This window comes from Musca vetustissima, unplaced genomic scaffold, assembly GCF_032173495.1.
Source record: "Musca vetustissima isolate MV318-11 ecotype Yass unplaced genomic scaffold, APGP_CSIRO_Mvet_v1 utg49954, whole genome shotgun sequence".
In the NCBI taxonomy this organism is placed as follows: Eukaryota; Metazoa; Arthropoda; class Insecta; order Diptera; family Muscidae; genus Musca; species Musca vetustissima.
In genome coordinates this window covers 9,052-23,911 of record NW_026884792.1, presented here as the reverse complement: position 1 = coordinate 23,911, position 14,860 = coordinate 9,052, and the positions used below count along the sequence as shown (strand labels likewise).

The following is a 14,860-nucleotide window of genomic DNA, read 5'->3' as shown; positions in this document are numbered from 1 at the left end:
GTTGTTATTTTTTTTTTTTTTTGTAATTATATTCATATATAAAATAATAACATTAATGGAATGTACAATTTTGGCCTTACAAACTACATCAGACGTACAAAAAGAAATAACTTAAAATATATAAGGTTTTTTTAATTGAAAAAATAAAAATAATGATTTGTTTTACAAAACATTAAATATATAAAACAAATAGAGGATTGTCTAAATAATATAGATTCATTTCATCATATATATATATATAATTGGCAATAATTATAATAAAATTTTGTTTTAAATAGGATAATATATATTTTTGTTTTCATTTTTTTATGCATTATAAATTTTCTTATTAATTAAGGTAACATTTGTTTGTTGTTCTTTTGCAAATTTGATTTTTTATTTATTTTTTTTCTAAACAGTGCGCACTCATCATCAAGAAATGGTGTTGACTGTTTGTATATAAGTTAATGGTCTATAACAAAACAATGATTGTTGGAATTATGTCTGGCCAGTCTATCTCGTCTGCTTGCCTGCCGCCACATTGTTGTAACACTTTGATTTTCAATTGTTTTTATTTCTTTGCATTATTTTTCTAATTAATTCAAAGCCATTTTGCTTAGCTAACACACGCAATCTTTGCATTAACATTATTTGTGGAAAATAAAATTGAAACAAAAAGAGACTAAATGAAGACCTAATAGATGATTAGATTATACCATTGAGATTTTCTGTTACAAGAGGAACCTCATCATAGAATATTCAGTAATTAATACTCCAAATGTTTATCAAGGAAAATTTAATTCGAAAATAATGATATATCATTTATACCATGTGCTTTTCATTATTTCCTTCTGTTCTAAGAAGCTTCCTTGGAAATTTGAATTTCTAAATTATTCTCAAAAATTCCTCCCAGATGAAACTTCAAAATCCGATTTCTTCCCTTTCTTCAAATGGTTTCTCATTTTATAAGCAAAAAATAAACACTCATATATATTTTATTTCATTTCATGTTTGTGTGTGTATGTATGTGAAATTATTTTAATTTATAAAATAATATTTAAAACAAAGAAAATAGTTATATACAAATTTTCAATTGTGATTATACAAATGCTTGGCTCTTGCTGTATGTTGTTGTTGGTGTTTTTTCTTTTCTGTATATAAAATTAAACCTTAAGATAATTATTTTTAGAATAGTTTTTTTTGTTTGTGCGAATTAATAATAATAAGTATTGAGAATATATATATTTTTAAGTATAGAATAGGAAGGAAGGGAACAAAAAGAGTTCTTATTATAATATAGGACTGTTGGTGTATATAAAAAAAAATTATTTACTTTTTCAAATAATAAGGAAATTTATAATTTCATGTTTATACCCAGTATCATAAAGAATTTGTTTTTTTGTTTCTAACATTATAATAGTTATTTTGCATTGTTGTTGTTTTTTGTTTGTGTTAGTAATACAAATGTATTTGCTTTTGTTTTGTGTTAGTTGTTAGTTCTTATTGTTTGCTTGTTTGTTAATTTATTAAATTTATATTATAATTACTAATTAATCTTGACCTTTAAGGAAATTCTTTAAACGCTCTGGCAATGGTAGTTTGTCAATATTTTGTGGTTTCATATTTAAGAGTATAGCATCACGGCAAGCATTTTGTAGCGAAACAACTGAAAAAATGGAATTAATTTTTTTTTTTTGAACAAAATAATTATTATTTATTGTACTCACTGCCATATAATTGTATGATGCGTATTTGTTTTGTTGTGCCATACACATCAATGACCACATGCAGGGGTGGTGCCTCATCCAGTGGTATATCTCGGGTACACGGTCCCTGATCCACACCATTGATAATGAAATGCATTTCACCCTTTGTCTTATCATTTTCGGTGGGTATAAATACAACACCAATACGGGATCCTTTGTCTGTCAGCAATATGCCATCGGCGGCAGTTGGTCTCAGCAAACGTTTGGGTATCATACCACGGGGTGTACGCACATACATTGAGTCGCCTAAAATACTACCTGGAAAATACAAAAAAAAAAATATAGATAAAAATTCTAAATTGGATAAAAAAAGTAAAGAAAGTAGAAAAGTCGGACGGGATCGACTATATGATACCCTTTAGCACTTTGGCTATATTCAAGAGATGTATCCTAACAGACATCGCTTTTTTTAATGAACATTGACATGAAATTGGGCTAAATTTAATATGTGATCTGTGAACAGATCTGTGATGTGAACCCAACATAACCCTACGGTCAATAACCAGGTACATTTGTATCTTTTTATACCCTCCTTAGAATGGAGGGTATATTAAGTTTGTTTTTCCTTTTATAAATTATCGAAATAATCTTTTCCGACCCCATAAAGTATATATATTCTTGGTCAGCGTAGACTTCCATGACGATTTATGCATGTTCGTCCGTCAGTTGTAATCACTCTAGCCTCTAAACGAATTTAGATAGACCGCCAAAATTTTGCATAGAGTTGTATTTTTTCTGTACACAGGTCAGATTCGAAGATGAGCTACATCAGTGCATGTTTAGGTTAATCCCCCATATAAAGGTACCCCTCAATTTTTGATATTTTGGGGTTCTTGAGCGTGCGAATTCGCCGAAATTTGGTACAAAGGGTGAAAGTATATATGAGAGCTAAATCTAAATTTGAACCGATTTCAATGAATCTAGGCACACGTTAGGCTATCCTAACTCCAGTACGTTGTGCAAAATTTCATGCCTATCGGCCTAAATTTGACGCTTTGGTGCGCCATTTACTTCAAATAGGATGAAAATATATATGGGAGATATATCTAAATCTGAACCGATTTCAATAAAACTTGGCACACGTTAGGCTATCCTAAGTTGTGCAAAATTTCGTGCCAATCGGCCTAAATTTGACGCTTTGGGGCACCAAATCGGACGAAAATATATGTGGGAGCTATATCTAAATCTGAATCGATTTCTATAAAAATAGGCACACGTTAGACTATCCTAAAGTCAGTACGTTGTGCGAAATTTCGTGCCAATCGACCTAAATTTGACGCTTTGGTGCACCATTTGCTAAAAATCGGACGAAAATATATATGGGAGCTATATCTAAATCGGAACCGATTTCAACAAAATCTAACACACGCCTATTTAGGCTCAATACAGTACGATATTCCAAATTTCGTCGGAATTGGACAAACCTTGGCAATTTTCATTGAAACTTAACATACGTCAATCTAGACTCAATACGCTATCGTATTTCAAATTTCGTCTTAAACGCTATGCACAATTTCGTGTAAATCGCAAGAAATATAGGGTCTTTGGTGCACCATTTACATAAAATCGGACGAAAGTAATTATGGGAGCTATATCTAAATTTGACCCGATTTATATAATATTTAACAAACATCATTCTATACTCAGTTAGGTTAGGTTTGGGGATGTGCAGTCACTTATGTGGCTGCAGCACTCTGAGATCTATAAGGCAGGGAAGATTGGGAAAATAAAGAGAGATGATAAGCTTACAAGAAAATGTAAGAAGGACAGTTTGTAATAAGTTTGTAATAATATCGATGCCTATAGAGATAAGACAGAAGCTATATTACGTGTCAAGGTTGCACTTTCCCAGCCACTTTAGGTTTCTATGCTGTAGATTAGAGCAGGTTCAGTTGTTGAGAAGAAGCTAAGACTCGTTGGAAAATGAACACCCACTAGTCTGTGCCGCCTGTAAGCCAGGGCTGGATAGTGACACAGAATATGCTCAATTGTCTCCGTCTCCTCCTCGTCAACGCAGAGTCCAAAGTAATCAGTAACATCATGGTCCCATTTACTAGTAAAGGCCCTAATATTGCAATGACCAGTAATGATTCCTGTCATTATTCGCATTTCAGCTTTGCTCAGGTTCAACAGTGAGTGCGTCCTTTTGTTAGACAGAATCGGCCAAATAGATCTTGACACATTGCACCTAGGTTCGTTGGACCAAAAGTTCATAGGCTCTTTCGTCGAAGAACGCCTCAAAGTTCCGATAAAGATGACATATGGGTGGTTTCAATGAGCCATCAATTGCTAGATCTGTAGATTGAGATTCGTGTCAAGCTAATTCGTCTGCTCTTTCATTGTCCATGATATCACGGTGTCCTGGTACCCAAAACAGCCGATAGCTGTAATCAAGTTCTTCCTGAACTGTTCTACACTTGAGGACGGCCTCAGATTTGATGGGTTTAAGAGCCGCTTGACTATCCACGAAGGTAGTCACCGGTTCAACGACCTCTGCATCCACATTTTTTATCAATACCGCTGCCTTCCAAATCGCGAAGATTTCAGCATGGAAAACCCTACAGCTGCAATCCAACTTGTAGGTAAACTTGAGGCCTAGGCTTTCACAGTAGACGCCAGAACCTTGGCACAGTTAAAAACTGATATCAGAAAACTTCGGAAAAAATGTTTGCTGGGTAGCCTTAAGCCTGAGGGTATTTAAAATAATAATAATAACAACAATATTTATAATTAAATTCCAAAATATCGAAAAAAATTGTTAGCTGGGTGAACGACATAAGTCTGAGGGTACAAAAAAATAAATATTTTAAATTCCATAATCTGATAAAAAGTTAAAATTATTTCCGATTGTATGAAGAAACTAATCTCTTATTTATATTGACTGACTAATTAAAAATTACTCATGTTAATGCGTTGATTTCCCTCCTTTTTGTGACTGTAATTTATGGAAGTAAAAAACTCATCTGGTTTAGGTGATTGAACCCTCAATATAATTTCAATGCAAATTACATACAAATGCTTATATATATATACGTGTGTGCCTGTGTTAGAGAGTGCCAAAAAAAACTCCAAACTTACTTTTTGTTGATCCAGATGAACTTGTTGAGGGTTGTCCATTGTTTGTCGTAGCTAATGCCGAATTATCACCACCACTTCCGCCACCTCCACCATCACCGGCATTTGAACGTGGTGTCAGTGTATGAGATTCAAATTTTGATATAGGAAATATCCAACAGGTACCTAAATTTGCCAAATCTGGTAATGCAAATTGTGGCAAACCCGAATCCATTGAACCCAAAACATCGGGCAGCAATTGTGTTAGACCCAAACGCATATGGCCCGACCAGCCACGTTCATTTTTCTCAATCTCTACCAGGAAAATTTCACCCATTTGTAAGGGTTTTTCGGAAAATGTAACCGCATCGGCAAAGCTGGTCTTACGAAAAGCGACTGTATTATCTTCACATAGAATTATGTTGTTGCCATGGTAAGGATGAAATCTGGACAGTTGTCTAAAAATAATGAAAAAAGTGGGAAACTTATTAAAAAACACACTTACAAACAATAACTATTTAAGGTCTCTTATAAAAAACTGTGGAGGTATTTCTTGCAAAATTTGATTTCCTTGCAATAGCTAAAACTCAATTCCATTGCATTTGGAATTTGCAAATCATGTATCACCATTGCATGATCCAATTAGAAATATGTACCAGTGGCCAGCCAAGGTATTCTAGTTTACCACCCGAGTTTATGACTTGCTTCATAATTGGAGCACACACACAAACATTGCATATTTTTTGGTCACTTTTATTTCTCCAATCAAAATTCTTCGATACAATATCTCTAAATTCCATTCAATAGAAAACACTGAAATTATGTATAGGAACATCAAATAAAAATTAGGTTGATAATTGCCTTTTTGATGTAGCTGGCGTATAATTAGCTGGAGTTACAGGTGCACTATTATTTGTCTCGGGTACGCTCATTTTTATTCGTTTGTTTTTGTTTTTTGTGTGTGTTTGACTTTGTTTATATATACGTGAGAGTGTGTGTGTTATTGTTTTATTTTTTAATTTTTTGTTTAACAACAAATTCACTTAATTTATTACAGAAAAAAATCTAATAAAATAACAACGTATCAATTGTTTAGAGTTGTATCGTTCCGGAACGAACGGGTTCAATTGTATGGTTTTGTGAAATGAACCAACGGAACTGTTTTCATATGATTAATGATACGAACAGGGGAGAAAGGTGAAAATGGTTGATAACAATGGAAAAACGGTTAAATTCGGTCGCACCGACTATTGAACACCCTCCACCATTTGGAGTGTCTTGAATATTCCTCTAATGTAGGTATGGGTGCAATTCTTTGCAAATTCTCAGCTGGAAAGTTATTTTCGCTGTGAGGAAATTACAGAACCTAGGTTGAAAAACTGGGATAGAAACCTCAACATAATGGAATTTAAATGGGACTTTTGTATATGGGTATAATGAAATAAATTGATGTGTTTCGAAAATTGTTCTTCAGCGGACTGTTGCCGCGAAATTAAATTTAGAGGAAAAAAGCTGAGAGTGGCTGATTAATAACCAACAGAAGTAAAAAAACAAGAAAAAATTGTGTTAAAGGGACCTTTGGGGACGGTATGGTTTTCTCTACAGACGGATCCAAGATGGAAGAAGGTACAGGGGCTGGCGTTTACTGTGAAAGGCTAGGCCTTGAGCTTACCTACAAACTGTAGTGTTTTCCAAGCTGAGATCTTCGCGATTTGGAAGGCAGGGGAATTGATAAAAATTGTGGATGCAGAAATCGTTGTACCGGTAACTATCTTTGTGGATAGTCAAGCGACTCTTAAAGCCATCAAATCCTGTTACATCAAACCTGAGGCCGTCCTCAGGTGTAGAACAGTTTTGGAAGAACTTACAGCTATCGGCTGTGTTTTGATATCATTGGAGGATCTCAATCTACAAATCTAGCAATTGATGGCTCAATCAAACCATCCATATGTCATCTCAATCGGAACTTTGAGGCGTTCTCTGACGAAAGAGCCTATGAACTTTTGGCCCAACGGACCTAGATGCAATGTGTCAAGATCTATTTGGCCGATTCTGTCTACCAAAAGGACACAATCACACTTCAACCAGAGCAAAGCTGAAATAAGAGTAATGACAGAAATCATTACTGGTCATTGCAATATCAGGGCCTTTACCAGTAAATGGGACCATGATGTTACTGATTACTGTAGACTCTGCGTTGAAGAGGAGGAGAGGGAGACAATTGAGCGCCTCCTATATCGCTGCCCAGTCCTAGCCCACCGGCGCCGCTGCGCTTCGGAGTTAAATATATTTTAACTTTTTGCGTGCGTTAACGCGATAACAAAAAACGCTCAACACGAACATTATTTAGCCCGTTACTGTTTCATTAAGTCCTTCTATTGACTCACCGAATCTATTGTAGAAAGGGTTATTTTGTTATATATTGCTGTTTCATTAAGTCCTTCTATTGACTCACCAAATCTATTGTAGAAACCCAAAATGTGTGTTTCATTTGAAACTGATAGTGTGTACCCACCTTAAAACCCAACAGTTTTGTGCCAAAATCATTATTTTGCAATTTCTTCTATATTTCCCATACTCTATCTTGCTATCCCTGTGTTTTTGTTTTTATTCTAATCTTTATCAATCATTTTGCTTTGTGCTCGCCTTTCAAACTACTACGCCGTCCATTTTCCATGTCAGCTTTGTAATTTCAAAAAATAACTTTCGTAACAACCGCAATTTTTTTGGGGCCGCTGGCTGGATATTTTTCGTATTCTTTGGATTTTTATGAAATAAAATTTGGATCCAGGTGAGTCTAATTAATACAACTTCGTGCTATGTTTCAAATTTTACAATTCTAAAAACTGAATTCCGCCCTTTCGAACAGCATGCGTATACCAACTGCTGCCCTCTTTGCCAAACGTCAAGCACGCACTCCACAAAACGAGGCTGATGTTCCATTCCAAGAGATTTTACCATTGCGTCTGAAGAACACTGTCAGTGGTAAAGCAGATTCGGGTTCAGATGTAGCCTGTCTGCAGGAGATGTCAGTGCTGTTTGCCTGCCTCAAGGAGAATGATTTCGTGGAGAAAATGTGTCACAAGGAAATCACACAATTTAAACGATGCTACAAAGTCTATATGGATCGGAAAGCAACCGCCAAGGAAACCATTAATAAGGGTATTGTTACACCCGGCAAAGAGCTAAATTATAAACAATTGAATAAGTATATGAGACGGTTCCCAAATCCTGAATAATAACATCGATATGACCATTTGCATTTAGTGGTTATACAAAGAGGATTGATGATTTAGGTGTAAATTGAAAATGATTGTTACCTTGAATAATTTCTAAGAAATAAAATATTTTGATTTTTATCGTTAACTACGAGTGTGTGTGCAATGCAAAAAAAATGGAGGATCAGCAAAGCGATAATGAATTACTACTCATTTTTTGTTCTCAATAAAATATAGATATATTGTTGGCACATTAACAAATTATGCCGGCTGATTTCACGTTGCTATAAGGGAAATCCCTTATACATTCGAATTCGGATAAGCGAACATCGGTTTATCGAAAAAATCGGTTAATTGAAACCAGAACTTATCTATACTAATAAAAGAGTAAAGTGATTGACTGACTGACTGACTGATTTAACGATTCATCAACGCCCAGACGAAACGGCTGAAGCTAGAATCTTGAAATTTTGGGTGAGGGTCGCTCTTGGCCCAAATGTGACAGATAAGGCTGGGTTTTTGGAAATTCGTACTAGAAGGGTACGAAAAGTACTAAAAAGTACTAAATATGATATCATTTGTATTTGGCGAACCAGTAGAGCTAGAACTCTGAAATTTGGATTGAGGGTCACTGATGGAGTGTAGGATAGATGTACCAAAGGGTTTTTGGAAATTCGAACTACAACTATCCGAAATGTACGAAAATGTACTAAATATGGTACAATTCTGTAGCATGAGAACGGATAGAGCTAAAAACTTGAAATTTGGAATGCGAATTAGGGTTGGGAAGTAGGGTCGATATAAGGAGATGGTTTTGAAACCGTGTACTCATGTGTACGAAAAGTACTATATGGTAGTACCATATTTGGTACAAATTTGATTTGGAGGTACAAATGGAGCTAGAATCCTGAAAATTTAAAGTAACATTACCGTCGGAGTATAGGATTGTGATATGTACGTAGTTTTGGAAATTTGTTACATATGTGTACGAAAAGTAAATCGTACTATAATTGGTACAATTTGGATTTGGGTGAACCGATAGAGCTGAAACAATGAAATTTGGAGTTAGGATCATTTTAGGGGTGTAGGATTGGTGTCAGGACTCAGTTTAAGACATTATTACTTATGGGTACTAAATGGTACTAAATTTGGTGCAATTTGAATTTTAGGTGAACCAATTGAGCTAGAATCATAAAATTTGAAGTCAGGATCACTGTCGAGGTGTAAGATTGAGATATGCAGGAAGTTTTACAATTTTGTACTTATGTGTACTAAATTTTGTACAATTTGGATTGTGGTTGAACCGATACAGTTGGAATCCTGAAATTTAGATTTTGGAGCACTGTGGGGGTGTTGGTTTGGGTTCAGTTGGAAGTTTTTGAAATTCGTACTAAATGGTACTAAATTTGGTACAATTTGAATTTTGGGTGAACCAATAGAGCTAGAATCATGAAATTTGGAGTCAGGATCATTGTTGAGTTGTAAGATTGAGATATGTAAAAGTTTTAGAAATTTGTACTAATGTGTACTAAATTTGGTACAATTTAAATTGTGGGTGAACCGATGGAATTGGAATCCTGAAACTTAGATTTAGGATCACTGTGGGGGTGTAAGATTGAGAAATGTAGGAAGCTTTAAATTTTTGTACTAATGTGTACTAAATTTGGTACAATTTAAATTTTGGGTGAACCAATAGAGCTAGAATCATGAAATTTGGAGTCAGGATAATTGTTGAGGTGTAAGATTGAGATATGTAGGAAGTTTTAAAAATTTGTACTAATGTGTACTAAATTTGGTACAATTTAAATTGTGGGTGAACCGATGGAATTGGAATCCTCAAACTTGGATTTAGGATCACTGTGGGGGTGTTGGTTTGAGTTAAGTACGAAGTTTTGGAAATTCGTACAACTGTGTACTAAATTTGGTACAATTTGAATTATGGGTGGACCGATAGAGTTCGAATCCTGAAATTTAGATTTTGGAGCACTGTGGGGGTGTTGCTTTGGGTTAAGTTGGAAGTTTTTGAAATTCGTACTAAATGGTACTAAATTTTGTACAATTTGAATTTTAGGCGGACCAATGGAGCTAGAATCAGAAATTTGGAGTTAGGATCATTGTCGAGGTGTAAGATTGAGATATGCAGAAATTTGTGCTAATGTGTACTAAATTTTGTACAATTTATGTTGTGGCTGAAGCGATAGAGTTGGAATCCAGAAATTTACATTTACGATCACTGTGGCGGTGTGGGATTGGGTATTTATGAAGTTTTGGAAATTGGTACTACTGTGTACTAAATTTGGTACAATTTGAATTGTGGGTGAACAGATACAGTTGGAATCCTGAAATTTAGATTTTGGTTTGGGTTAAGTTGGAAGTTTTTGAAATTCGTACTAAATGGTACTAAATTTAGTACAATTTGAATTTTAGGTGAAACAATAGAGGTAGAATCATGCAATTTGGAGTCAGGATCACCGTTGAGGTGTAACATTGAAATATGTAGGAATTTTTAGAAATTTGTACTAAATTTGGTACAATTTAAATCGTGGATGAACCGATAAAGTTGAAATCGTGAAATTTTGATTTAGGATCACTGTGGGGGTGTAGGATGGGGTATGGAAGTTTTGGTCATTGGTACAACTATGTACTAAATTTGGTACAAATTGAATTGTGGGTGAACCAATAGAGTTGGAATCCTGAAACTTGGATTTAGGATCACTGTGGGAGTGTATGTTTGGGTTAAGTAGGAAGTTTTGGAAATTCGTACTACTGTGTACTAAATTTGATACTATTTGGATTATAATTAAGATTTTATCTAATTCATGATTTCAATTGGATTGTATGATGTAGGTAGTAATGGAAATGTTTACTTATGTGTTCCAAGTGGTACTAAATGTGATACAAATTGGATTTAGATGAACCGATAGACTCCTGAAATTTGGAATTAAGATTGAGGTATATGGGAAGTGTTGGAAATTCGTACTTATGATTGTTAAAGTAGGTAGTTATATTAATGTGCACTAACTGATACTCAATTTGGATTTGGGTGAAGCTATATTAGATTTTTTTCAAAATAAGTATTACAAGAGTACAAATGGTAAAAAATTACACCAAATTTAGTATAGAGGTAGATTTCTGTAGCGGTCGGAATGGGTGTGTTGGGTTGAGATATAGAGGTAGATTTGAGAACATACTATGGCAGAACATACGTAATAAATGGTTTTAAAATTTTAATAATGGTTTAAATACATCCCACATTCGCTAACGAAGTAGCGGGTATATGCTAGTTATCAATAAATGTACATAATAAATGTACATAGTCCATTGAAAATCATCGATTTTGGAAATAGTAAAAAAAAGTGAAGATATTTCCCCATAGTTTGTAGATTCATGTTTCTATTGTAGTACATTTATTTTTCCATTGAAAAGTTGTTTGCTCATTTAATAAAATTTTGTTCTGTGAAAAAACTCTAATAGGTTAATTTATTAAGGGGACCCCCCCATTCTCGGTGTGAAAAAAATTTTTAATTTAATTCGAATCTACTCTAATCCTAGAATGTTCCTACAAAATTTCAAGTGAAAATCTCAAGAACTCTTGAAGATATAGCCGATTTATTGTGTCAGCATCAAGTGACGGCTAAAGGGCTTCTCAAACTTTAAACGCGTTTTTCTCAAAACGAATGGCGGACACGATAACTCAAAAACTAATAATACAATCGGTTTCAAATTTTGACACGTTTCTCTGGGAGTGTGTAGCTCTCGTATGAACTAGGGTAAAGCCAATCGGTGAAGATCTTCCTTATTTTTAAACTTAGTTTGTGGTAAAAAATAGGCGATTTTCCAAAAAAAAATTTTCAAAGTTCCGCCATTTTGTTAATTTTTGTGCGAAGTCAATAATCCTAGTTCGTACGAGAGTCAGACATGTCCTCTTTCTAACACAGTTGGAATTTTCGGATTCCGATGTTCCAGTGAGGAGTTATCATGCCCGCCATCGAAAATATGGACTTTTCTTTGAACCCAAAAAACAACAACAAAACAACAACAACAAATTTTGGTAAATTATTTTTCTTCCTTTTTAAATCTTCAAATATATATGTGCCAAGTTACAAACCTTAACAAGCATTGGTATTCATTTACCAGCCCATTTAAAATCTTAAAAATAAAAAATCGAGAATGGGGGGGGTTCCCTTAAGGTTAATTTATTTCGCCCACAATCTTCCACACATTATTATATTCAATGCGGGATCCCATGACGTATGATCAACAACATTAAGGTTGCCGTCCCTAATACGCACCCCAATCCATTCAATAATATTTCACCTTTTAAAACACCTAACCTTACAATAAATTGTTGCGTTTGAATTATGCCAACACCCTTAATAAATACTTCCCGCAAAGCAACAGGCACACTAAAAACACAAAAATACCAAACCAACCAACCTACCATCAAAAAAACAAATAAAATATTCCTAAATGGTAGGTGTGAATCAGATTTCGGATGATCGACCCCTTAAAACTGTAAACTCAAATAATGAACTGTAATTGACGGGTTGTTAAAAAATAGTTTTTCAAAACAAAACCCGAAAACAACAAAAAACACACTCAAAGCCGTTAAAACGATTCGTTAAACAACGCGTTTCGAAAAAACACCAACGCAAACCGTGAACGGCTATGCCTATTTTGAAATGAGGTAATCTACGAGCTTGGCTCACCTTTTGTTGCGTTTAAATTCCTTGCGTGTGAGTATGTGTGTGTTTGAGTCATAAGACCGATGTCTGAATGAATGGCCGCCGCTCACATGTTGATTCCTTCTTTTATCTATCAATTTTAGGCTACGAAATGATGTGTTCATTCATTTATTCCCTGGCCGTGTGTTTATTGTTGTTTTTTATTGGTGGGCTGGTGAAGTGTGCTTTTGGGGGAGGCAGAACTAATGGTCGTTTATTTGAGTAGCTGTTGTCTTGTGGCCATATCCCGAAAAAATAAAGTTGTTGAGTGTTTATCTGCGTATTACTGCCAAATGTATTTAGTGTTTTCAATTTGTTAGACTACTATCAAAGTCTATCATTCGAGACGGTGAACAGTGTTGTGAAAATGAATAAAAATATGAAAATACTGAGGTGGAATGTTAACTAAATTGGTCAGTCTATTAGACAGACAATTTTCATAATAGGTCCGTGGTTTTGCATGCCTTATACGAAGTTTCCATCTCATTTCGGCGGTGTCACCTGGGGTAGCTATTTTCATCACCCGTTGAAATAGTGAGCTAATATTTGCCGCGAGTGCACCCATCACAACTATAAAAAATGGGTTGAGGCGTCGGGTTAGTTGCCCACATTTTACTCGCCTACGCCGAAGATATTGATATAATGGGTCGAACATTGCGAGTGGTAACAGCCGCGTTTGAACAAATTAAGAAGGAGTCTGCCAAAGTGGGTCTGGCAGTAAATGGCACGAAGCTGATGGTATCAACGCGTAAGACGTCCAGCAGACTCGGACCAATTGTGGAACTTGAAAACTACAGCTTCTTGGTAGCTAATGATTTTATATACCTTGGTACCGCCTCAAATAAAAGCAATGACATCAGCTTTGAAATACTATGGCCTATGTAAGCAGTTTAGAAACAAGGCACCTCTCCCGCCAGACCAAACTCACACTTTACAAGACGCTGAAACTACCCGTGCTTTTATATGGATCTGAAGCATGGGTACTTGCGCAAGCAGATGTGGCAGCTCTTGGGCTGCATCGAAGGGGAATATCGCCTTCGAATGAACCACGGACATCGACATATGTACACACGTATTGAGCTGCAGCGACTAATTTGGCTAGGTCATGTTTTGTGAATGGATAAAGATGCCCCAACTCAAAAGGCTTATAAAAGCGAGCCTACTGATGGTTCAGGCAAAAGTGGAAGGCCACGAATTAGATGGAAAGACCAAGTGGAAGACAACACATTGGAACGTGGTATTACAAATTGCAAGGCCTACACGCTTGGAAATCTTTCTTAAGCTCGGCTTATAGAACAACCATTCTGTAACAAGCCAGCTATGTAAGTAAGTAACCTGTACACACTTAATCGGACAAGTTTTGTTGAATCTGTTCTGATTAAGATATATGTCTAATTCTATTTTCATCTCATTTTACGTTACTAGTGCTCCAAAAATCGAAAGATTGTCCGATGGACACACAATGTTGCACACCGTACCAAAATGGGTCTAGAATGACATCTGGAAATGGACATCGATTAGACATTGCACCGGTGAATATTATCTATCGGTTTGATCTAAATTGTTTACCAAATATAATTTCCAAAGAGAGTCTGGAAGGGCTTGTATAGGGTTTGAAATCGGTCCAAAAGCTGCCACCACATCCATCCATCCATGGATGCACCAAATGCATTTTCGAGGTTGCTCCGGATCAATGCGCCATCACATCTCCCAGCGTGTCTCAAACCCGTATGTATCTCAAATACCGTATGTAACTGTTCTACGCCTCGATCATACATCATACTTACAGTCTAAGTTCGATGGCTCCGCAGCAAAATGTTTCTCATGGGTTTTGGCATCCCGTCCTAGGTAATGACCAGAGTGGTACAGGCATCACGAATTAATAGCACAACATTTTGCACTTTGAATGAGAATGTCCCCATAAGGCAAAGAGGAAATTGCCACAGTTCACCAGACATCACTAAAGTGGCACAAGGTCTGATAAGGCCCAACTGGAATTTCCATGTTAATGCTTATGTTACTGGATGAACTCGGAGTAGAGTATTTACATCAGCCGTCGGTTATAATAATTAATCAGTTTCTTTCATCTGCGGAATATGAAAATATCCGCTAGCCACAC

At 35.5% G+C, this 14,860-nt stretch overlaps 2 protein-coding genes across 2 annotated transcripts; one reads left to right on the top strand and one right to left on the bottom strand.

Annotated features, from left to right (window-relative positions):
* Positions 1–1,529: 1,529 nt before the first annotated feature.
* On the bottom strand, positions 1,530–5,731 carry LOC133331807 (neuralized-like protein 2). The gene is made up of 4 exons (XM_061540182.1): positions 5,661–5,731; positions 4,824–5,257; positions 1,707–2,003; positions 1,530–1,645 (listed from the first exon to the last, which is right to left on the bottom strand). The coding sequence occupies exons 1-4, from the start codon at positions 5,729–5,731 to the stop codon at positions 1,530–1,532; spliced, it is 918 nt and encodes a 305-aa protein (XP_061396166.1).
* Positions 5,732–7,660: 1,929 nt separating this feature from the next.
* LOC133331811 (small ribosomal subunit protein mS37-like) lies at positions 7,661–8,038 on the top strand. The gene has a single exon (XM_061540186.1). The coding sequence runs from the start codon at positions 7,670–7,672 to the stop codon at positions 8,036–8,038; it is 369 nt and encodes a 122-aa protein (XP_061396170.1). The 5' UTR covers positions 7,661–7,669.
* The last annotated feature ends 6,822 nt before the right edge of the window (positions 8,039–14,860 follow it).